General features: G+C 50.1%; 1 protein-coding gene across 1 annotated transcript; it reads right to left on the reverse strand.

Annotated features, from left to right (window-relative positions):
- Window positions 1-313: 313 nt before the first annotated feature.
- Window positions 314-9,597, reverse strand: LOC137305837 (basic phospholipase A2-like). Its single transcript, XM_067974763.1, has 4 exons — window positions 9,450-9,597; window positions 7,597-7,762; window positions 4,064-4,170; window positions 314-683 (listed from the first exon to the last, which is right to left on the reverse strand). The coding sequence occupies exons 1-4, from the start codon at window positions 9,574-9,576 to the stop codon at window positions 517-519; spliced, it is 567 nt and encodes a 188-aa protein (XP_067830864.1). The 5' UTR covers window positions 9,577-9,597; the 3' UTR covers window positions 314-516.
- Between the last annotated feature and the right edge of the window lie 13,565 nt (window positions 9,598-23,162).

Raw genomic sequence — 23,162 nt, forward strand, 5'->3', positions numbered from 1 at the left:
CTCCCCAATCCTGCCCCTCCCCTCCTCAATCTCACCCCTGCCCCTCACCCCCTCCCTTGGCCTACTGTAATCCCACCTTCTTCTCCAGCCTGACCCCACCAGCTCTCTCCGCAACCATCCACTGACCCCACCCACCCACCCTCCCCGTTCTGAGCCACGCTTGGTTTGATACTTCACAGGTGTCAGCTCTGGTCAACAATGTGTTTAGGACTGAAGATTTGGTGACATTTATAAATCTGTTTCCTAAACCCTGGAGATGATGCTGATTGTGTGATGTGGGGTGTCTCTGCTCCAATCAGTGAGAGTTGCGGAGGATGCTTCATTGTACTTTATTTCACTAGAATTATGCGTTACATTTTAAATGAACCAAAGGTATAACACCAACAAAACTCAGTCACGAACCACGCTCAGCGATCAAGAAATCAGTGAGCCTGCGAAAGGAAGGTCCCGTCCACCACACCCAGAGCATTCCATTTGGAGATACGCTCGGCAGAATGATCCTCATTCACATCACCTCTACCCCATTCTTGGGGTGGAGCTTGGGGTGCTGTGACACAGATCTTGGTCATAGTCCTCAAACGTTTGGTTGAACACATTGCTATGCTTTCTGAAGCACTTGGCAATTGCGATATCACATTCGCACATCTTGTCGCTGCAGGTTTTCCATGGCAGCCCTCCATTGTCTGTAAAAGAGGAGTGTACAAACCAATATACACACTAATATACACAACTGTAACGTATGCACTAATATATACACTGTGGTGTACACACTAATATATATGCCGTAATCTACACACTAATGTTGTGGGTGGTCCTTAAAGACGTGGGGGTCCCTAATTTTTTTTAAGGAGGTAACAAGGAGGGTCTATGAGGTTAATGCGTTTGATGTAGTCTACATGGATTTTAGCAAGGCTTTTGACAAGGTCCCACATGGCAGACTGGTCAAAAAAGTAAAAGCCCATGGGATCCAAGGGAAGGTGGCTGGTTGGATCCAAAATTAGCTCAGTGGCAGGAAGCAAAGGTTGACAGATGTTTTTGCGACTGGAAGGCTGTTTCCAATGGGGTTCTGCAAGGCTCAGTACTAGGTCCCTTGCTTTTTGTGGTATATATTAATGATTTGGACTTGAATGTAGGGGGGCTTGATCACGAAGTTTGCAGATGATACAAAAATTGGCCGTGTGGTTGATAGTGAGGAGGAAAGCTGTAGACTGCAGGAAGATATCAATGGTCAGGTGGGCAGAAAAGTGTCAAATGAAATTCAATCCGCAGAGGTGTGAGGTAATGCATTTGGGGAGGGCAAACAAGGTGAGGGAATACACAATAAATGGGAGGATACTGAGAGGTGTAGAGGAACAGAGGGACCTTGGAGTGCATGTCCACAGATCCCTGAAGGTAGCAGGACAGGTAGATAAGGTGGTTAAGAAGGCATATGGGATACTTTCCTTTATTAGCCGAGGCATAGAATATAAGAGCAGAGAAGTTATGCTAGAAATGTGTAAAACATTGGTTAGGCCACAGCTTGAGTATTGCGTACAGTTCTGGTCACCACATTGCAGGAAAGATATGATTGCACTCGAGAGGGTACAGAGGAGATTTACGAGGATGTTGCCAGGGCTGGAGAATTTTAGCTATGAGAAAAGATTGGATAGGCTGGGGATGTTTTCTTTGGAACAAAGGAGGCTGAGGGGAGATTTAATTGAGGTATAGAAAATTATGACGGGACTAGATAGAGTGGATAGGGAGGACCTATTTCCCTTAGCAGAGGGGTCAGTGACCAGGGGGCATTGATTTAAAGTAATTGGCAGAAGGATTAGAGGGGAGCTGAGGAGAACTTTTTATCACCCAGAGGGTGGTGGGGGTCCGGAACTCACTGCCTGAAAGGGTGGTAGAGGCAGAAACCCTCATCGCATTTAAAAAGTACCTGGATGTGCACTTGAAGTGCCGTAACCCACAGGGCTACGGACCAAGAGCTGGCAAGTGGGATTAGGCTGGATGGCTCTTTTTCAGCCGGCACGGACACAATGGGCTGAATGGCCTCCTTCTATGCCGTAACGATTAATGATTCCATGTTGTTGGGGGGGGGTGTCCCTAATGTTGTTGGGGGGGGGGTGTCCCTAATGTTGTTGGGGGGGGTGTCCCTAATGTTGTTGGGGGGGGTGTCCCTAATGTTGTGGGGGGGTGTCCCTAATGTTGTTGTTGGGGGGGTTTCCCTAATGTTGTTGGGGGGGGTGTCCCTAATGTTGTTGGGGGGGGGTGTCCCTAATGTTGTTGGGGGGGGTGTCCCTAATGTTGTTGGGGGGGTGTTTCCCTAATGTTGTTGGGGGGGGTGTCCCTAATGTTGTGGGGGGGGTCCCTAATGTTGTTGGGGGGGGTGTCCCTAATGTTGTTGGGGGGGGTGTCCCTAATGTTGTTGGGGGGGTGTTTCCCTAATGTTGTTGGGGGGGGTGTCCCTAATGTTGTGGGGGGGGTCCCTAATGTTGTTGGGGGGGGTGTCCCTAATGTTGTTGGGGGGGGTGTCCCTAATGTTGTGGGGGGGTGTCCCTAATGTTGTTGGGGGGGGGGTGTCCCTAATGTTGTTGGGGGGGGTCCCTAATGTTGTTGGGGGGGTGTTTCCCTAATGTTGTTGGGGGGGGGGGTTCACTAATGTTGTTGGGGGGGGGGTTCACTAATGTTGTTGGGGGGGGTGTCCCTAATGTTGTTGGGGGGGGAGTGTCCCTAATGTTGTTGGGGGGGTGTCCCTAATGTTGTTGGGGGGGTCCCTAATGTTGTTGGGGGGGTGTCCCTAATGTTGTTGGGGGGGGTGTCCCTAATGTTGTTGGGGGGGGTCCCTAATGTTGTTGGGGGGGGTGTCCCTAATGTTGTTGGGGGGGTGTCCCTAATGTTGTTGGGGGGGTGTCCCTAATGTTGTTGGGGGGGTGTCCCTAATGTTGTTGGGGGAGGTCCCTGATGTTGTGGTGGGGGGGTGTCCCTGATGTTGTGGTGGGGGGGTGTCCCTAATGTTGTTGGGGGGGTTTCCCTAATGTTGTTGGGGGGTGTCCCTAATGTTGTTGGGGGGGTCCCTAATGTTGTTGGGGGGGTGTCCCTAATGTTGTTGGGGGGGGTGTCCCTAATGTTGTTGGGGGGGGTCCCTAATGTTGTTGGGGGGGGTGTCCCTAATGTTGTTGGGGGGGTGTCCCTAATGTTGTTGGGGGGGTGTCCCTAATGTTGTTGGGGGGGTGTCCCTAATGTTGTTGGGGGAGGTCCCTGATGTTGTGGTGGGGGGGTGTCCCTGATGTTGTGGTGGGGGGGTGTCCCTAATGTTGTTGGGGGGGGTGTCCCTAATGTTGTTGGGGGGGGTGTCCCTAATGTTGTTGGGGGGGGTGTCCCTAATGTTGTTGGGGGGGTTTCCCTAATGTTTTGGGGGGTCCCTAATATTTTGGGGGGGTCCCTAATGTTGTGGGGGGGTTTCCCTAATGTTTTGGGGGGGTTCCCTAATGTTTTGGGGGGGGTTCCCTAATGTTTTGGGGGGGGTTCCCTAATGTTTTGGGGGGGGGGGGTTTCCCTAATGTTACGGGGTGTCCCTAACGTGGTGATTTCTGCCGGATATTTCTCGCGTGCTGGTGAAATCAACCAACCAGGGCCGCACTACATGCCTCCCCGAGCTATCTAAAAACTTGTTGTCACAGTGAGTGTTCCCCTCCTCCCCTCCTCCCCTCGAGGCACTGACTCACGCCGGGATACCTTTCCAACGGCATTGCCCAAATGCCCGTTCTTTGTGTGTGAGCCTAGATAATGAGTAGGGAGAATATTCGACTGTTTGAAGCATCATAGCCGCGTGCTATTATGGCCTCACCCAGTGCCCACGCACCCACTTTCCAGCAGGGGTGACTGATTTTCCCCACTGAGGCCACTTCTAGCCTCCACCTGCTTCACTGGCTGTGTTCAGTGCACTCTGCAAAGAATGAGGACGTACTGGTTTTCACAGGTGGTGCTTGTACCCACTGACCTGTTGCAGGAAGGGAGGGAACAGGGAGTTGGTGGACATTCTAAGATCAAAATATGTTTTGTTTGGTGCTTTACTCACAGCAAGTGGGGACTTCATCATTGCACCGAGAAAAATACGTTGTGATCCAAATATAGCAGCCCATTTTTTCGGCTTCACCGTAACACTGATCGTGCAAATAGCAGCACCTGGTGGTGTGGGGGGACAAAAAGGTAATATTATTTCACAGAAGAAAGTCTTCCTGAAGAGACTAAAACTTTGTCAGTGTCTAATCGTTCCAGCAGGGCTCCAGATAGGGTTTGCCAACTCTCGAGAATTTTCGGGGAGTGTCCAGGAATGAAAGGTTTAATCTCGTGGGCATTTGCTGCAATCAACCCAGGAGCAAAATCATAGGGGCATTTAAAAAAAAATGGTGTGTTTTTACCCATTTTATTCGAACGCTTTTGTTTATTAGTTTATAGAAGTATTGGAGAGGGGATAAAATTGACTGACAATAAAGAATCATCCAATCGGGTAACGAAGAAGCTGTTCGCTTTCCAATTGGCCGTGGGAAGGCGGTGCACAGCAAGGATGGAGATGTCAGCCGACCAATGGCGGTGGGGGGGGTGTGGGGCCGGGGCAGTTGGAGGCAGGAGGTCATGTGATGAAAACTCCAGGAATATGTCCAACCAGAATTGGCATCCCTAGCGTCAGACCAAATGTTTTCTGAAGCAAACATGGCATCCTGCCCATAACAAGCATTGCAACCTGCCCACGACAAACATGCGCCCTGCCCACTTCAAACATGGCATCCTGCCCATAACAAGCATTGCAACCTGCCCACGACAAACATGCGCCCTGCCCACTTCAAACATGGCATCCTGCCCATAACAAGCATTGCAACCTGCCCACGACAAACATGTCGCCCTGCCCACGACAAACATGGCATCCTGCCCACTTCAAACATGGCATCCTGCCCATAACAAGCATTGCGCCCTGCCCACTTCAAACATGATGTGGAGATGCCGGTGATGGACTGGGTCGTTCACCTGAGGAAGGAGGTAGCCTCCGAAAGCTTGTGAATTTAAAATAAAATTGCTGGACTATAACTTGGTGTTGTAAAATTGTTTACAACACTTCAAACATGGCATCCTGCCCATGACAAACATTGCAACCTGCCCATGACAGACATGTTGCCCTGTCCACGACAAACATGCGCCCTGCCCACTTCAAACATGGCACCCTGCTCATAATAAACATGACCATGAGAAGTTTTTGGTGTTTTACATGTATTTTCCTATTTTAGCTTGTTCCTTTTATATTTCTAGGCCCTGAAATTCCACAGGGGTTCTAACTTCAATGGGAGACCAGTGGAACCCCCAAGAAAACAGGGGTTAGGTCGGGTCCTTCGCGGTATTTGTCTGTTTTCGACAGACCCTTACAAGACAATTGGCGGGCTGGGGCAGGAATCCTTCAACTGGGAGATTCTGCTCCTGGCCCTGGATTGGAACCCAAGGCATCAGTGACAACCAGTGCACTGAGTGAGATGAGGCGAACCTACCTCGCCAAGTGCAAATGTGAGCTCCACAGTGAGGGGTCCAGGCCAGACAAGAGACCCGGATCCCCAAAGAAGCTATTTTTTTTTAAAAAAACAATTATTTCCTACATTGGTCCTCTTGCTCGGGAGCCGACTGGGGTGCTGGCAGGTTTGTGGGGATGGGCCGGGGCCAGGGCCTGGGCCAACCCTTCTTGGCCGCTCCAGTTTCCTGGTGCATGGAGCAAGGGCAGGTGTCAAAGTGCCATTTCTGTCCTGCCGGCCCCCTGCACACTCCGACTAGGTTAATGTTGAAGGGCACAGACAGGCGGAAACCTGGAAACAACCTAATGGACTGCAGCTTTTGGAACTGTAGGGCCCTTATCTCTGTAAAATTACACACATATAATACACTTTCTTGAATGAGGGACGGCTAATACATTCAATCATGCTGCAGGGTCACTGAGAATCTGTAGCAGCCATCATCACCGATGCTAGAAAAGCCTCCAAATATGGGGCGGGATTCAAATCTTGGGCCAACATGGACTTTGTGAAGCCTTAAGAGTTGCTGACAAGTGGTACAAAAACAGAAATCGAGCTTCTTGGGAGCAGCTTTAGGAGATGGAGGAGCTGTGGGATGTCGACTTGAGGTCAGAGACACTGAGACCAAGAATTTCAATAGATGGACTAAGGGTGGAGCCTTCCAAGGTCATTGAAATGTGTGGGAAGGGATTAATTCGGTCATCCCACCTGCTGACACACCAGCAAGTTCACCCGTGACTACATAGGTTGGATTCTGCTATTATTGCTGCTGTTAATCACATCCAGGACTGAACCATAAGGACATAAGAAATAGGAGCAGGAGTAGGCCATACGGACCCTGAAGCCTGCTCCGTCATTCAATAGGATCATGGCTGATCTTCAACGTCAACTCCACTTTCCCGCCCGATCTCCATATCCCTTGATTCCCCTAGAGCCCAAAAATCTATCGATCTCAGCCTTGAATATACTCAACGACTGAGCATCCACAGTCGTCTGAGGGAGACAATTCCAAAGATTCACAACCCTCTGAGTGAAGAAATTCCTCCTATCTCAATCCTAAATGGCTGACCACTTATCTTGAGACTATGCCCCCTAGTTCTAGACTCTCCAGCCAGGGGAAACAGCCTCTCAGCATCTACATTGTCAAGCCCTCTAAGAATTTTATACGTTTCAATGAGGTCACCTCTCATTCTTCTAAACTCCAGAGAATATCGGCGCATTCCAATCAATCTCTCATAGGACAATCCTCTCATCATAGGATTCAATCTAGTGAACCTTCGTTGCACTGCCTCCAAGACAAGTATATCCTTCCTAGTTCATTCTGGCAGTAGGGGTTTGTTTCGGCTGATGTTAATAGCCCCTATATAGGACCAATGAAGCTGCTTTGTTTTGAACACGATGGCTGGGGAATATAGATTTATTTATCTATCTACGTGTCAACCTTGGCTTAGTGTTGGCACTCTTGCTTCTGAGTCAGCAGGTTATAGGTTCAAGTCCAACTCTGGAGACTTAAACACAAAATCTAGTGCAGTACTGAGGGAGTGCTGCACTGTCAGAGGTGCCATCTTTAGGAGGAGACATTAAACTCAGGCCCTGTCTGCCCTCAGTAAAAGATTCCATGGCACTATTTCAAAGAACAGCAGGGGAGTTCTACCTGGTGTCTGGCTAATATTTCTCCCTCAACCAACATCACTAAAACAGATGATCTGGCCATTATCACATTGCTGTTTGTGGGAGCTTGCTGTGCACAAACTTGCTGCTACAGTAACTACACTTCAAAAGTACTTCATTGGCTATAAAGTGCTTTGGGATGTCTTGAAAGGATCCATGTAAATGCAAGTTCTTTCTATCAAACTATATATTTTTTCTCCATGTCTCACCCACATCCACATCTCTGCTGGATCCACAGCCCACACTTGCACTCCCCCTCGGAGATGGACCGCAGTGATTCCACCTGATGCCATTGCAGCTCATCGCCCAGGACTCCAGTCCCAGTCCCAGCTGCACGTTGAACGGACAGTCTTGTTTTTTTTTTTAACACCTCACCGCTTCACTTTACCTGTCAATTGCATCGACTGGGTTACCGCTTCCTCCGAATCCACAGAAGCAGCCGTAGTCAATGTAACGCATGTTACTGAAATGCGGGTTGGCGCAGTTAACAACAGCCATGAAGTTAAATACGTTTCTTTCCTCAATCGCAACTCCCTGAGCAGGGATCGCCACTGCTGCAAAAAGACAAAAAAAAAACGTTGTACATAGGAACAGGAGGAGGCCATTCAGCCCCTCGAGTTCCGCCATTCAATGAGATCATGGCTGATCTGTATCTTAACTCCATCCACCCGCCTTGGCTCCATATCCCTTAATACCCTTGGCGAGCAAAAATCCATCGCTCTCAGATTGAAAATCATTAATTGAGCTAGCATCTCCTGCTTTTTGTGGGAGAGAGTTCCACACATCTACCACCCTTTACGTGAAGAAGTGTTTCCTAACGTCTCTCCTGAATGACCTGGCTCTGATTTTAAGGTTGTGTCCCCTTGTCCTGGACTTCCCCACCAGTGAAAAAAGTTTCGCTCCTTGCCCAGAGTGAGCAAGCGGACAATCTTACAACATGTGGATTCATTTTTAAAAAACAAACAACTCGTACAGACCTCGAAAAGAACATCCGTGAATTCAGTGGGAAGTACGTAGAATGTACAGCACAGAAACAGGCCATTCGGCCCAACAGGTCCATGCCAGTGTTTATGCTCCACACGATCCTCCTCCCACCCCTCTTCATCTCACCCTATCAGCACATCCTTCTATTCCTTTCTCCCTCATGTGTTTATCTAGCTTCCCCTGAGAAGCACTGATTCAGAATCAGTCATGTGACAGGTGTACCACCTCATTCTGCAATATTAACAGCCTCCACTATGTGGGCCTGAGGTGGGACTGTGGGGGAGGCAGACAATAGCCGTGTCTGCACAGTCTCTGTTGTGTGTGAGTGAAGGGTAGACACAGGTAGAAGCTTCAGGGTGATTGTCCACCATTCACCATAGGGCCAGTCCTGAAATGTAGCCACAATTATTTCCATTACCATCAACCGGCCGTGCCCCAGCCTCACGCCTTAGGAAGAATGGATAAAGGGATCTTAGGGGTTATTGGATAAATTCATTGCCCCATGTATTACTGGGACACACTGACACATCAAGTGAAGCACGGGTTACAAACAGAGTGACAGTCCCACTAACCCATCCCACCAAAGTGGGTACAGCACGGGTTAGATACAGAATAAAGCTCCCTCTACACTGTCCCATCAAACACACCCAAAGCGGGTACAGTACGGGTTAGATAGAGAGTAAAGCTCCCTCTACACTGTCCCATCAAATTCCCAGGGCAGGGACAGCAGGGGTTAGATACAGAGTAAAGCTCCCTCTACACTGTCCCATCAAACACTCCCAGGGCAGGGACAGCAGGGGTTAGATACAGAGTAAAGCTCCCTCTACACTGTCCCATCAAACACTCCCAGGGCAGGGACAGCAGGGGTTAGATACAGAGTAAAGCTCCCTCTACACTGACCCATCAAACACTCCCAGGGCAGGGACAGCACAGGTTAGATACAGAGTAAAGCTCCCTCTACACTGTCCCATCAAACACTCCCAGAGCAGGGACAGCAGGGGTTAGATACAGAGTAAAGCTCCCTCTACACTGTCCCATCAAACACTCCCAGGGCAGGTACAGCACGGGTTAGATACAGAGTAAAGTTCCCTCTACACTGTCCCATCAAACACTCCCATGCCTCCCATTCCCTTCACCTTCCCTGAGATTGACAATTTACCAGCAATTTGTTCCAAATTTTAGATGGTTTTGGTGGTTGACTCGCTCGCTGTGCCCCCAACCTCCCCACGATCTCCTGGCCGCCTGCTAATCACTTACCTCCCAGCAGTATGAGGATGGGAAGGACGTTGGAGAGCTGCATGGCTTGTCTTTTCCTTTGAGAGATCAGTGTTTTCATTTGTGGTTCTACCTCTTTAAATAGGCTTCCATAGGCGTTCCACCTCATGTTAGCTCTGCCAATGCAAATAGGATGAAATTCCCATGGGCGCTGATTCTACTATCTTGCTATTGTTTACGGTGTGAGAAATTTGAAAGGAATGATATTGGGTGTGGGGCAGATAGGCTCGGCTTCTGTTACCTAACTCCTTACAAGTGACCTCAAGCAGAACGAACGTACTACAGAACAGAATGCACAGTACCCGAAGCCACTCAACAGTCCATCCTGCAGAATCCCCGGTCCAGAATTATCCTTAATCGCAAAATCCAGATTGAAGAGGTCCGCCAGTACCTCAGTATGTAAACGCACCGCACAGTGTGGCACTGAGCCTGAGCGGCCGACGGTTCAATTCCCAGGCTGAACAGACCTGAGCCAGAGCACTTTCTCGGGTTAGTGAGGCTCCAGCTCAGGATCATTACAGGAACATGGGTGGGCATGATGGGTAACGCCAGGATTGGGTTAGGTTGTGATGCAACAAATGGTCAAATGTCCTGCTGACACTTGCAGTCGAGGCTCACACACGAAGAACTGGAAATCCAGTCGGGTACAGGAGGGTGACAGGTGTCTTCAGGAACTATACCCCAGTGAGAGTCAGCACCTTCAGGAACTGTATCCCAGTGAGAGTCAGCACCTTCAGGAACTGTATCCCAGTGAGAGTCAGCACCTTCAGGAACTGTATCCCAGTGAGAGTCAGCACCTTCAGGAACTGTACCCCAGTGAGAGTCAGCACCTTCAGGAACTGTACCCCAGTGAGAGTCAGCACCTTCAGGAACTGTATCCCAGTGAGAGTCAGCACCTTCAGGGACTGTATCCCAGTGAGAGTCAGCACCTTCAGGAACTGTATCCCAGTGAGAGTCAGCACCTTGAGGAACTGTACCCCAGAGAGAGTCAGCACCTTCAGGGACTGTATCCCAGTGAGAGTCAACACCTTCAGGAACTGTATCCCAGTGAGAGTCAGCACCAACAGGAACTGTACCCCTGTGAGAGTCAGCACCTTCAGGGACTGTATCCCAGTGAGAGTCAACACCTTCAGGAACTGTATCCCAGTGAGAGTCAGCACCAACAGGAACTGTACCCCTGTGAGAGTCAGCACCTTCAGGAACTGTATCCCAGTGAGAGTCAGCACCAACAGGAACTGTATCCCAGTGAGAGTCAGCACCTTCAGGGACTGTACCCCAGTGAGGGTCAACACCTTTAGCTCAAACATGAAGAATGGCTACTGATGTGAGGCACATTGTCATTCCTGGAGCTATACTGAGTAATAGTCAGGAGTTTGGCGGGGGTTGTGGGGGGGTTGTAATTGAGTGTGTGCTGGAGGAATGAGCAGTGATTTGTGAGAATATACAGATTAGAATGATGAGCCTCGCCTGGGGGCCTTGTTGTTCCAGTTTATGTAAAATGATGATTTTAATGGCGATTATAAAGCAAATCGCAGCTAATTATCTTGCTATTCTGAGCAGTTCCTCGGAATGGCTTCTCCGGTGATGGTTGTGTGTCTCCCTCAGGGTCCTGGTGGACAGAGACGCGGCTTTAATCCGACCTTCCCATGATACCCTGCTCTCTCTCCTTCCTCCGTTCAAGCTTCAAACAACTGCTTCAGTTCCAGCCTCAATGTGCAAAACTCGCGATCTGTCTTCAGGGGACGCTTTTTCCGGTTACACGTTGGGAAGACTGAAGCCGTTGTCTTCGGCCCCCGCCACAAAGTCCGTTCGCTCGCCACCGATTCCATCCCCCTCCCCGGCCACTCTCTCAGGCCGAACCCCACGGACTCTTTGCAATTTCCGTGTGCTTTTTGATCCTGAACTGAGCTTCCGACCCCATATCCTCTCCATCACCAAGACCGCCTACTTCCACATCCGTAACATCTCCCGCCTCAGCCCATCTGCTGCTGAAACTGTTATCGATGCTTTTGTTACCGCCAGCCTCTACTCTTCCAACGCTCTCCTGGTCGGCCTCCCATCCTCCCAATTGGGTGCGGTAGCATAGTGGTTATGTTACTGGACTAGTAATTCCAGTAGGCTTGGACCAATAATCTGGAGTTCAAAGCCTACCACAGCAGCTGGGGAATTTAAATTCAAATAATTAAATAAAATCTGAAATTAAAATACTAGTATCAGTAATGATGGCCATGAAATTACTGGATTGTCATAAAAACCCATCTGGTTCACTAATGTCCTTTAGGGAAGGAAACCTGCCATCCTTACCCGGTCTGGCCTATATGTGACTCCAGACCCACAGCAATGTGGTTGATTCTTAATTGCCCTCTGAAATGGCCTAGCAAGCCACTCAGTTGTAAAATCTCGCTTAAAAAAAAGTCATAATAAGAAAAAAACAGGACGGACCACCCGGCATCGGACACGGCAACGGCAAACCAAGCCCAGGCGAACCTGCAAAGTCCTCCTCACTAACATCTGGGGACTTGTGCCAAAATTGGGAGAGCTGTCCCACAGACGAGTCAAGCAACAGCCTGACATAGCCATACTCACAGAATCATACCTTTCAACCAACGTCCCAGACTCTTCCATCACCATCCCTCGGTATGTCCTGTCCCACCGGCAGGATAGCCCCACCAGAGCTGGCAGTACAGTGATATACAGTCAGGAGGGAGTGGCCCTGGGAGTCTTCAACATTGCCTCCGGAACCCATGAAATCTCATGGCATCAGGTCAAACATGGGCAAGGAAACCTCCTGCTGATTATCACCTACTGTCCTCCCTCAGCTGATGAATCAGTCCTCCTCCATGTTGAACACCACTTGGAGGAAGCACTGAGGGTAGCAAGGGCACAGAATGTACTCTTAGTGGGGGACTTCAATGTCCATCACCAAGAGTGGCTCGGTAGCACCACTACTGACCAAGCTGGCCGAGTCCTGAAGGACATAGCTGCCAGACTGGGCCTGCAGCAGGTGGTGAGCGAACCAACACGAGGGAAAAACTTACTTGATCCTTGTCCTCACCAATCTACCTGTTGCAAATGCATCTGTCCATGACAGTATTGGTAGGAATGACCACCGCACAGTCCTCGTGGAGACGAAGTCCCATCTTCACACTGAGAATATCATCCAACGTGTTGTGTGCCAAATGGGATAGATTCAGAACAGATCTAGCAGGTCAAAACTGGGCATCTAGGAGGTGCTGTGGGCCATCAGCAGCAGAATTGTATTCCAGCACAATCTGTAACCTCATGGCCCAGCACTCTACCATTACCAACAAGCCAGGGGATCAACCCTGGTTCAATGAGGAGTGTAGAAGAGCATGCCAGGAGCAGCACCAGGCATACCTAAAAATGAGGTGCCAACCTGGTGAAGCTACAACTCTAGGACTACGTGCATGCTAATCAGCGGAAGCAACATGCTATAGACAGAGCTAAGTGATTCCACAACCAACGGATCAGATCGAAGCTGTGCAGTCATGCCTCATCCAGTCGTGAATGGTGGTGGACAATTAAACAACTAACGGGAGGAGGAGGCTCTGTAAACATCCCCATCCTCGATGGCTGAAGCGTTTGCAACCATCTTCAGCCAGAAGTGCCGAGTGGATGATCCATCTCGGCCTCCTCCTGATATCCCCACCATCACAGAAGCCAGTCTTCAGCCAATTCAATTCACTCCACGTGATGTCAAGAAATGGCTGAGTGCACTGGATACAGCAATGTTTATGGGCCCCGACAACATCCCGGCTGTAGTGCTGAAGACTTGTGCTCCAGAACTAGCTGCGCCTCTAGCCAAGTTGTTCCAGTACAGCTACAACACTGGCATCTACCCGACAATGTGGAAAATTGCCCAGGTATGTCCTGTCCGCAAAAAGCAGGACAAATCCAATCCGGCCAATTACCGCCCCATCAGCAGAGTGATGGAAGGTGTCGTCGACAGTGCTATCAAGCAGAACTTACTCACCAATAACCTGCTCACCGATGCTCAGTTTGGGTTCCGCCAGGACCACTCGGCTCCAGACCTCATTACAGCCTTGGTGCAAACATGGACAAAAGAGCTGAATTCCAGAGGTGAGGTGAGAGTGACTGCCCTTGACATCAAGGCAGCATTTGACCGAGTGTGGCACCAAGGAGCCCTAGTAAAATCCTCAGGGTAGTGTCCTAGGCCCAAACATCTTCAGCTGCTTCATCAATGACCTTCCCTCCATCATAAGGTCAGAAATGGGGATGTTCGCTGATGATTGCACAGTGTTCAGTTCCATTCGCAACCCCTCAAATAATGAAGCAGTCCGAGCCCACATGCAGCAAGACCTGGACAACATCCATGCTTGGGCTGATAAATGGCAAGTAACATTCGCGCCAGACAAGTGCCAGGCAATGACCATCTCCAACAAGAGAGAGTCTAACCACCTCCCCATGACATTCAACAGCATTACCATTGCCGAATCCCCCATCATCAACATCCTGGGGGTCACCATTGACCAGAAACTTAACTGGACCAGCCATTTAAATACTGTGGCTACAAGTGCAGGTCTGAGGCTGGGTATTCTGCGGCGAGTGACTCCCCTCCTGACTCCCCAAAGCCTTTCTATCATCGACAAGGCACAAGTCAGGAGTGTGATGGAATACTCTCCACTTGCCTGGATCAGTGCAGCTCCAACAACACTCAAGAAGCTCGACACCATCCAGGACAAAGCAGCCCGCTTATTGGCACCCCATCCACCACCCTAAACATTCACTCCCTTCACCACCGGCGCACAGTGGCTGCAGTGTGTACCATCCACAGGATGCACTGCAGCAACCTGCCAAGGCTTCTTCGACAGCACCTCCCAAACCCACGACCTCTACCACCTAGAAGGACAAGAGCAGCAGGCACATGGGAACAACACCACCTGCACGTTTCCCTCCAAGTCACACACCATCCCGGCTTGGAAATATATCGCCGTTCCTTCATCGTCGCTGGGTCAAAATCCTGGAACTCCCTTCCTAACAGCACTGTGGGAGAACCTTCACCACACAGACTGCAGTGGTTCAAGAAGGCGGCTCACCACCATCTTCTCAAGGGCAATTAGGGATGGGCAATAAATGCTGGCCTCGCCAGCGACGCCCACATCCCATGAACAAATAAAAAAAAATTCACCCTGTTTTATGAAGCAATTAGTTGACATCATATTAACGGCTTTTTCTGACACATAGGGCCTGATTTTAGCAGGCCTGCGGGTTTCCGGCGGGTTGGGTTTCGGGTGCGTGGCCTCCGCGCCCGGTGAAATTAGTGGGTTGCCCGCGCGATCGTAGCAGGCAATCCACTAATTGGAATCACTTACCTGCTCCTCCGGGGTCCGCGCTGCTGGTCTGCGCGTCGGGCGGGCTGCGCATGCGCAGTACGATCTGTCAGCTGGAGGCTCTCTAGTTAAAGGGGCAGTCCTCCACTGACAGATGCTGCAACCAATGGAACAAATTACAGCATGGAGCAGCCCAGAGGGAAGGCTGCTCCCAGTTTAATGATGCCTCACCCCAGGTATCATCAGATGGGGTGAGGAGGAGGGGGAGGACAGAGATCTTCCACCCGGCGGGCGGGAGGAAGCGGCCTGCCTCTGCCACCAAGAAGGCCTGGCTCGAGGTGGCAGAGGGGGTCACCTGCGCCACCAACATATCGCCCACCTGCATACAGTGCAGGAGGCGCTCCAATGACCGCAGTAGGTCAGCCACAGTGAGAACACGTAGTCTTTCCCCCACACTCCGTCTGCCACAATACTGCCCCCACCCCACATCTCCTTCGGCACCGCCAACACTACTCTGTCACATCACCCCTCATACCCACTCAAACCCCATCCTCATCTTACCTGCACCTACTCACCTCACCAGTACTCACCCCGCCACTAACACGCAACCCAATCCTCATACAATCTCATGGCTCTATCCCATACTCACCCTCTCGTGCATCTCCCTCACGGCCAGCCTCACTCAACCTGCCACCACCTGTGCTGCAGCCACAGGGCATGCATCACATATGTGCAGTAGGCAGCGTAAGGCAAACGTGTCGTGAGCATGAAGGGGATGCACAAGGGTGTCTGAGGGTTTGCCATGGGTGTTACCTATATTGAATTTCATAGCAACAAACATCACACATTATATTGGCACCACCACTGCCATGTCTCCGCGAATCCTGTCTGTTGTGTCCAATAATGCCCGCTCATGGGTATCACTATGAGGACCCACCACTGATGCCACCCATTGTGTTACTGCAGAGTAGGTGCAGGTGTATTTGCTGGGCTCGTCCGCGCAGACGACTGAGAGACATCGGCGGTGTACCCGGCTGCACCCTGGAAGGATGCGGAGGAGAAGTTGTGGAGGGCAGTGGTGACTTTGGCAGCGACAGGTAAGCAGATGGTGCTGGGGCCAGCCAGGAGCAGCTCGGCATGAAAGAGCCTGCAGATCTCCACGACTACATGTCGAGTGAATCTGCGCCTCCGTGTGCACTGCTGCTCGGAGAGGTCCGGGGAGCTGCGCCTCGGCCTGTGGACCCTGTGGCGAGGGTAGTGCCCTCTGCGACGCATCTCTCTCTGCGGTTGCCCTCCCTCCTGCTGTGCAGGTGGGCGTGCAACAGCACCGTGTTGGGGGGATCCACGTCTCTGCGGCGGACGGTGTGGACTGCGAGGCTGCTGGGGCTGGTCATGCTCTTCGTCCTCCGAGGGTGTCCACGCACCGCCCATCTGGCAGGTGTTGGTCTGAGGGGTTGTGCAGGGTAGGTGGGTGGTTCCTCGGACTGGGGCTGCGGTTTCGCGTCGGTCTGTCCTCTGGCTTGGCGGGGGGTGGTGGAGGGCAGGGGTTGCCCTATGTGACGCGGTGGCCTCCTGCGTGGGTGAGGGCTCTCCCCCGTGGAGTGCACCTTGGCAGCTGCCACAGGCTGCTGGCTGCAACACGCCTGGTTGGAGGGAGACTGTTTCCCCCAGTGTGTGAAACACTCTGCGTTGAAGGTAAAATCCCACACTTCCTGTTTTGACAGCTGATTCAGCTCATTTAATGACCTCAACAAGCAAGGTAAGTACACTCAAGTGGAACCCCGCTGGCTTTAATTGCCTGCGGGATTCCCACCAGCGGGGGCCACGCACGCAGCCCCGCACGTCATCGGGGAACCCGGATGTGGTCGGGATCGTGGCGCGATCCGGTCACGTGACTGGATATCGGGCTTTTCGGGGCCCCCCCGCTGGAAACCCACAGGAAACCCGACGGTAAAATCGAGCCCATAGTCACCAATCTGAGTGTCTTGCTCAAGTGTTGACCTGCGACCTTCTGTTCTGTACTCCTTCTCCTGGTTAAACACCCAGCTTGCATCTCCACCGCCCTTTCCTCTCGGCATTTTACAGAGTCGGATCCGCCTCCCCATCTCAGTCTCCTTTTCTGTAACGAGGACCAGTTCAGTTCTGTGAGTCTTCCCTCAAAACTCTGAGCCCTCGGATCCCAGAATCAACAACAACAACAACTGCATTTATATAGTGCCTTTAATGTAGTAAAACATCCCAAGGTGCTTTACAGGAGCGATTATCAAACAATATTTGACACCGAGCCACATAAAGAAATATTAGGACAGGTGACCCAAAGCTTGATCAAGGAGGTCAGTTTAATCATCTCCAACGCTCGTTCCTGAACCATCTCCAATATACTGATGGCGCCCTAAACTGCATGCAAAATTCCTTATGAGCCTCGCTCAAACTGTATTCAAGACTGCGAGGAGTTCTGACAAGATAAATAGAGACATCCACTGGTCAGCAAGAGAGGAATTTAAAATAATCACAAAAAGAATTAAGGTGCGGTTCGAAAAATTTCTTTACACAGAGGGTGGTTGGAATTCTCAGCTACAAATTGTTGTTGAAACAGAGCCCATCAATTCTTTAAAAGGCGAATTAATTGCTTGAAAAACAGGAATATTAAAGGGTATGGGGAGCGAGCAGCAGAGTGTAATTAGACTGGTGGGATATTAAAGTAACCTACGCTGACTAAGGGTTTTAGACCTCAACTCACACTGAAATAGAATTCTACCCTAACCCACATGAAAATAGGGTTCTAGGCCCTAACTCTCGCTGAGATAGGGTTCGAGACTCTCACTCACATGGAAATAGGGTTCTAGACCCTAACCCTCACCAAGATGGGGTTCTAGACTCTCGCCCACATGGAAATAGGGTTCTAGACCCTAACCCTCACTGAGATGGGGTTCTAGACTCTCACCCACATGGAAATAGGGTTCTAGACCCTAACCCGCACCGAGATGGGGTTCTAGACCCTAACCCACATGGAAATAGGGTTCTAGACCCTAACCGACACTGCCTTGGGGCTTCAGATCTCGAACTCATCCTGGTTTAGGTTTCTGGAACTGTAAAGGTTGAGATTACCCCACATTATTGCATGTGTTGTGATTGTTTGCTAATATTCAGGGATTGTTTGCTAGGGCAGCTCCCTAAATATTTATCAGTTAAATCTTGGTGTGTATGCACCTGACAGCTATGTGGTCCATTGTTCTTTTTTGCAGATTGCTTGGAAGCTGTTTTCACCTGAATTCCTTATGTAATAAACCCACTGAATATTTTTACATTTAAGGATTTCATTTCCTCTAGTGGCAATTGATTAACCTGCTCATGGTAAATAATTGCTTTGAGACAGTTTTACCTAGTTATTTTAACCAGTAGCAACCAGAGGAAATTAAAACTTTTCTAATGAATAGTCCTGCTGGATAAATCCTAAATCCGAACACCAAGATCTTTTAACATCATAGGAACGGGAGTTGGCCATTCAGCCCCTCAAGTCTGCTCTGACATTCAATTAGATAATGGCTGATCTGCACCTCAACTCTATTTAACCGCCTTTGCTCCATATCTCTTGATACTCTCACCCCACAAAAATCTCAGTCTTGAAAGCTCCAGTTCTCCCAGCATTCATGACCTTCTTGGGGGAGAGAATTCCAGATTTCTACTACCCTTTGTGTGAAAAAGTGCTTCCTGATTCCCTCCTAAACGGCCTGGCTCTAATTTTAAGATTGTGTCCCCTCATTCTTGATTCCCCCTCCAGAGGAAATAGTTTCTCCGTATCTGCCCTATCGAATCCTTTTAACTTTTTAAACACCTCAATCAGATCACCCCTCAATCTTCTATCTTCAGATAGAATTGCCGAATTCTACAATGCAGAAGAAGGCCTTTCGGCCAATCGATACTGTACTCTCTCTCTCTGAAAGAGCTCTCCTCATCATCAGCTTCCTCCTCCTGTAACCCTCAGTTGGTCCAGGAACTGTATTCCAGTGAGAGTCAGCACCTTCAGGAACTGTACTCCATTGAGAGTCAGCACCTTCAGGAACTGTATCCCAGTGAGAGTCAGCACTGTCAGGAACTGTATCCCAGAGAGAGTCAGCACCTTCAGGAACTGTACTCCATTGAGAGTCAGCACCTTCAGGAACTGTATCCCAATGAGAGTCAGCACTGTCAGGAACTGTATCCCAGAGAGAGTCAGCACCTTCAGGAACTGTACTCCATTGAGAGTCAGCACCTTCAGGAACTGTATCCCAGTGAGAGTCAGCACCTTCAGCAACTGTATCCCAGTGAGAGTCAGCACCTTCAGGAACTGTACTCCATTGAGAGTCAGCACCTTCAGGAACTGTATCCCAGTGAGAGTCAGCACCTTCAGGAACTGTATCCCAGTGAGAGTCAGCACCTTCAGGAACTGTACTCCATTGAGAGTCAGCACCTTCAGAAACTGTACCCTAATGAGAGTCAGCACCTTCAGGAACTGTACCCCAGAGAGAGTCAGCACCTTCAGGAACTGTACTCCATTGAGAGTCAGCACCTTCAGAAACTGTATCCCAGTGAGAGTCAGCACCTTCAGGAACTGTATCCCAGTGAGGGTCAGCACCTTTAGCTCAAACATGAAGAATGGCCACTGATGTGAGGCACATTGTCATTCCTGGAGCTATACTGAGTAATAGTCGGGAGTTTTGCGGGGGTTGTGGGGGGGTTGTAATTGAGTGTGTGCTGGAGGAATGAGCAGTGATTTGTGAGAATATACAGATTAGAATGATGAGCCTCGCCTGGGGGCCTTGTTGTTCCAGTTTATGTAAAATGATGATTTTAATGGCGATTATAATGCAAATCGCAGCTAATTATCTTGCTATTCTGAGCAGTTCCTCGGAATGGCTTCTCCGGTGATGGTTGTGTGTCTCCCTCAGGGTCCTGGTGGACAGAGACGCGGCTTTAATCCGACCTTCCCATGATACCCTGCTCTCTCTCCTTCCTCCGTTCAAGCTTCAAACAACTGCTTCAGTTCCAGCCTCAATGTGCAAAACTCGCGATCTGTCTTCAGGGGACGCTTTTTCCGGTTACACGTTGGGAAGACTGAAGCTGTCGTTTTCGGCCCCCGCCACAAAGTCCGTTCGCTCGCCACCGATTCCATCCCCCTCCCCGGCCACTCTCTCAGGCTGAACCCCACGGACTCTTTGCAATTTCCGTGTGCTTTTTGATCCTGAACTGAGCTTCCGACCCCATATCCTCTCCATCACCAAGACCGCCTACTTCCACCTCCGTAACATCTCCCGCCTCAGCCCATCTGCTGCTGAAACTGTTATCTATGCTTTTGTTACCGCCAGCCTCTACTCTTCCAACGCTCTCCTGGTCGGCCTCCCAACCTCTGCGAGCTTCAGCTTATCCAAAACTCTGCTGCTTTTGTCCTAATCCGCAACAAGTTCACCCATCACTCCTGCCCTTGCTGACCTACATTGGCTCCCGGTCCACCTTGCCTCCAATTTAAAAATTCTCATCCTCATGTTTAAAATCCTTTCATGGCCTCACCCCCTCGCTATCTCTCTAACATCCTCCAGCCCTACAAACACTTGCCCTCTCTTCAAGCTCTCTGTCCCTCTGATTCTGAACCGTGCACAGTGCTCTAAGTTAAAGGTGATTTGTTGATTCGTTCATGGAATTTGGTAGAGGAGATAACTTGGAAGTGCCATTGCATATAAAGACAAAGCAGTTGATTTTGAGTGGCCCTCCCCTGACCTTAATGGAGCTGTAACAGCCTCAAAATGGGGTCAGTCGCCTTATAGCCCCATTAACACCAGCGATGCGGCTATAGAGCGGGAGAGGGGAGCTGAGCGAGATCGGAGGCTGATAAAGGAGGGCCCGAGAGCGGGAGAGGGGAGCTGAGCGAGATCGGAGGCGGATAAAGGAGGGCCCGAGAGCGGGAGAGGGGAGCTGAGCGAGATCGGAGGCGGATAAAGGAGGGCCCGAGAGTTGACTAGGAGGAGGATCGAGGAGGAGGAGGATCGAGGAGGAGGATCGAGCTCCTGCAGCTGCTGGAGGCACGAAGTCACAGCCAACAGGGAAGTGATTGGCTGGTGACTGGTAAGTAGTTTTTCTTTCCTTTTTTTTCTCTTGACTTTATAGTTGTTGTTAAGCTAACTTAAGGGTTAAGTCATGGCAGGAGATCCCAGACCCGTGTCATGTTCCTCTTGTGGGATGTGGGAATTCAGGGATCCTTCCTGTGTCCCTGGTTCCTTCACCTGCGGGAAGTGTGTCCAGCTGCAGCTACTGTTTGACCGCTTGACGGCTCTGGAGCTGCGGATGGACTCACTGTGGAGCATCCGCGATGCTAAGGACGTCGTGGATAGCACGTTCAGTGAGTTGGTCACATTACAGATAAAAATTACTGAGGGAGATAGTGAATGGGTGACCAACAGACAGAGGAAGAGTAGGAAGGCAGTGCAGGGGTCCCCTGCGGTCATCTCCCTCCAAAACAGGTATACCGTTTTGGATACTGTTGGGGGAGATGGCTCACCAGGGGAAGGTGACAGCGGCCAGGTTCATGGCACCATGGCTGGCTCTGCTGCACAGGAGGGCAGGAAAAAGAGTGGCAGAGCTATAGTGATAGGGGACTCGATTGTAAGGGGAATAGACAGGCGTTTCTGCGGACGCAACCGAGACTCCAGGATGGTATGTTGCCTCCCTGGTGCAAGGGTCAGGGATGTCTCGGAGCGGCTGCAGGACATTCTGGAGGGGGAGGGTGAACAGCCAGTTGTCGTGGTGCATATAGGTACCAACGATATAGGTAAAAAACGGGATGAGGTCCTACAAGCTGAATTTAGGGAGTTAGGAGTTAAACTAAAAAGTAGGACCTCAAAGGTCGTAATCTCAGGATTGCTACCAGTGCCATGGACTAGCCAGAGTAGGAATGACAGGATAGCTAGGATGAATACGTGGCTTGAGAGATGGTGCAAGAGGGAGGGATTCAAATTCCTGGGCCATTGGAACCGGTTCTGGGGGAGGTGGGACCAGTACAAATTGTACGGTCTGCATCTGGGCAGGACTGGAACCAATGTCCTAGGAGGAGTGTTTGCTAGTGCTGTTGGGGAGGGTTTAAATTAATGTGGCAGGAAGTCAGTGGGAAGTAAAGTGGTGACAGAAACAAAAGGCAGTAAGGGAGAGTGTACAAAATATGACCGGACAGATGGCCTGAGAAAGCAGGGCAAAGACCAAGGGAAGTCTAGATTAAACTGCATTTATTTCAATGCAAGAAGTCTGATGGGCAAGGCAGATGAACTCAGGGCATGGATGGGTACATGGGACTGGGATGTTATAGCTATTACTGAAACATGGCTAAGGGAGGGGCAGGACTGGCAGCTCAATGTTCCAGGGTACAGATGCTATAGGAAAGATAGAGCAGGAGGTAAGAGAGGAGGGGGAGTTGCGTTCTTGATTAGGGAGAACATCACGGCAGTCGTGAGAGGGGATATATCCGAGGGTTCGCCCACTGAGTCTATATGGGTAGAACTGAAAAATAAGAAGGGAGAGATCACTTTGATAGGATTGTACTACAGACCCCCAAATAGTCATCGGGAAATTGAGGAGCAAATATGTAAGGAGATTACAGACAGCTGCAAGAAAAATAGGGTGGTAATAGTAGGGGACTTTAACTTTCCCAACATTGACTGGGACAGCCATAGCATTAGGGGCTTGGATGGAGAGAAATTTGTTGAGTGTATTCAGGAGGAATTTCTCATTCAGTATGTGGATGGCCCAACTAGAGAGGGGGCAAAACTTGACCTCCTCTTGGGAAATAAGGAAGGGCAGGTGACAGAAGTGTTAGTGAGGGATCACTTTGGGACCAGTGATCATAATTCCATTAGTTTTAAGATAGCTATGGAGAATGATAGGTCTGGCCCAAAAGTTAAAATTCTAAATTGGGGAAAGGCCAATTTTGATGGTATTAGACAGGAACTTTCAGAAGTTGATTGGGAGAGTCTGTTGGCAGGCAAAGGGATGTCTGGTAAGTGGGAGGCTTTCAAAAGTGTGTTAGCCAGGGTTCAGGGTAAGCACTTTCCTTATAAAGTGAAGGGCAAGGCTGGTAGAAGTAGGGAACCTTGGAAGACTCGGGAGATTGAGGCCCTAGTCAAAAAGAAGAAGGAGGCATATGACATGCATAGGCAGCTGGGATCAAGTGGATCCCTTGAAGAGTATACAGATTGCCGGAGTAGAGTTAAGAGAGAAATCATGAGGGCAAAAAGGGGACATGAGATTGCTTTGGCAGATAAGGCAAAGGAGAATCCAAAGAGCTTCTACAAATACATAAAGGGCAAAAGAGTAACCAGGGAGAGAGTAGGGCCTCTTAAGGATCAACAAGGTCATCTAT

Source organism: Heptranchias perlo, chromosome 41 (genome assembly GCF_035084215.1).
Source record: "Heptranchias perlo isolate sHepPer1 chromosome 41, sHepPer1.hap1, whole genome shotgun sequence".
Classification (NCBI taxonomy): Eukaryota; Metazoa; Chordata; class Chondrichthyes; order Hexanchiformes; family Hexanchidae; genus Heptranchias; species Heptranchias perlo.

What these genes read in the sequence shown, in the direction of transcription:
- LOC137305837 (XM_067974763.1), bottom strand. Translation starts at nt 9,576, where the DNA reads ATGAGGTGGAACGCCTATGGAAGCCTATTTAAAGAGGTAGAACCACAA. An exon ending in CATCCTCATACTGCTGGGAG is followed by an intron (nt 7,763 to 9,449) that starts GTAAGTGATTAG and finishes GTCTTTTTGCAG; the next exon opens with CAGTGGCGATCCCTGCTCAG. An exon ending in CCAGTCGATGCAATTGACAG is followed by an intron (nt 4,171 to 7,596) that starts GTAAAGTGAAGC and finishes CCACACCACCAG; the next exon opens with GTGCTGCTATTTGCACGATC.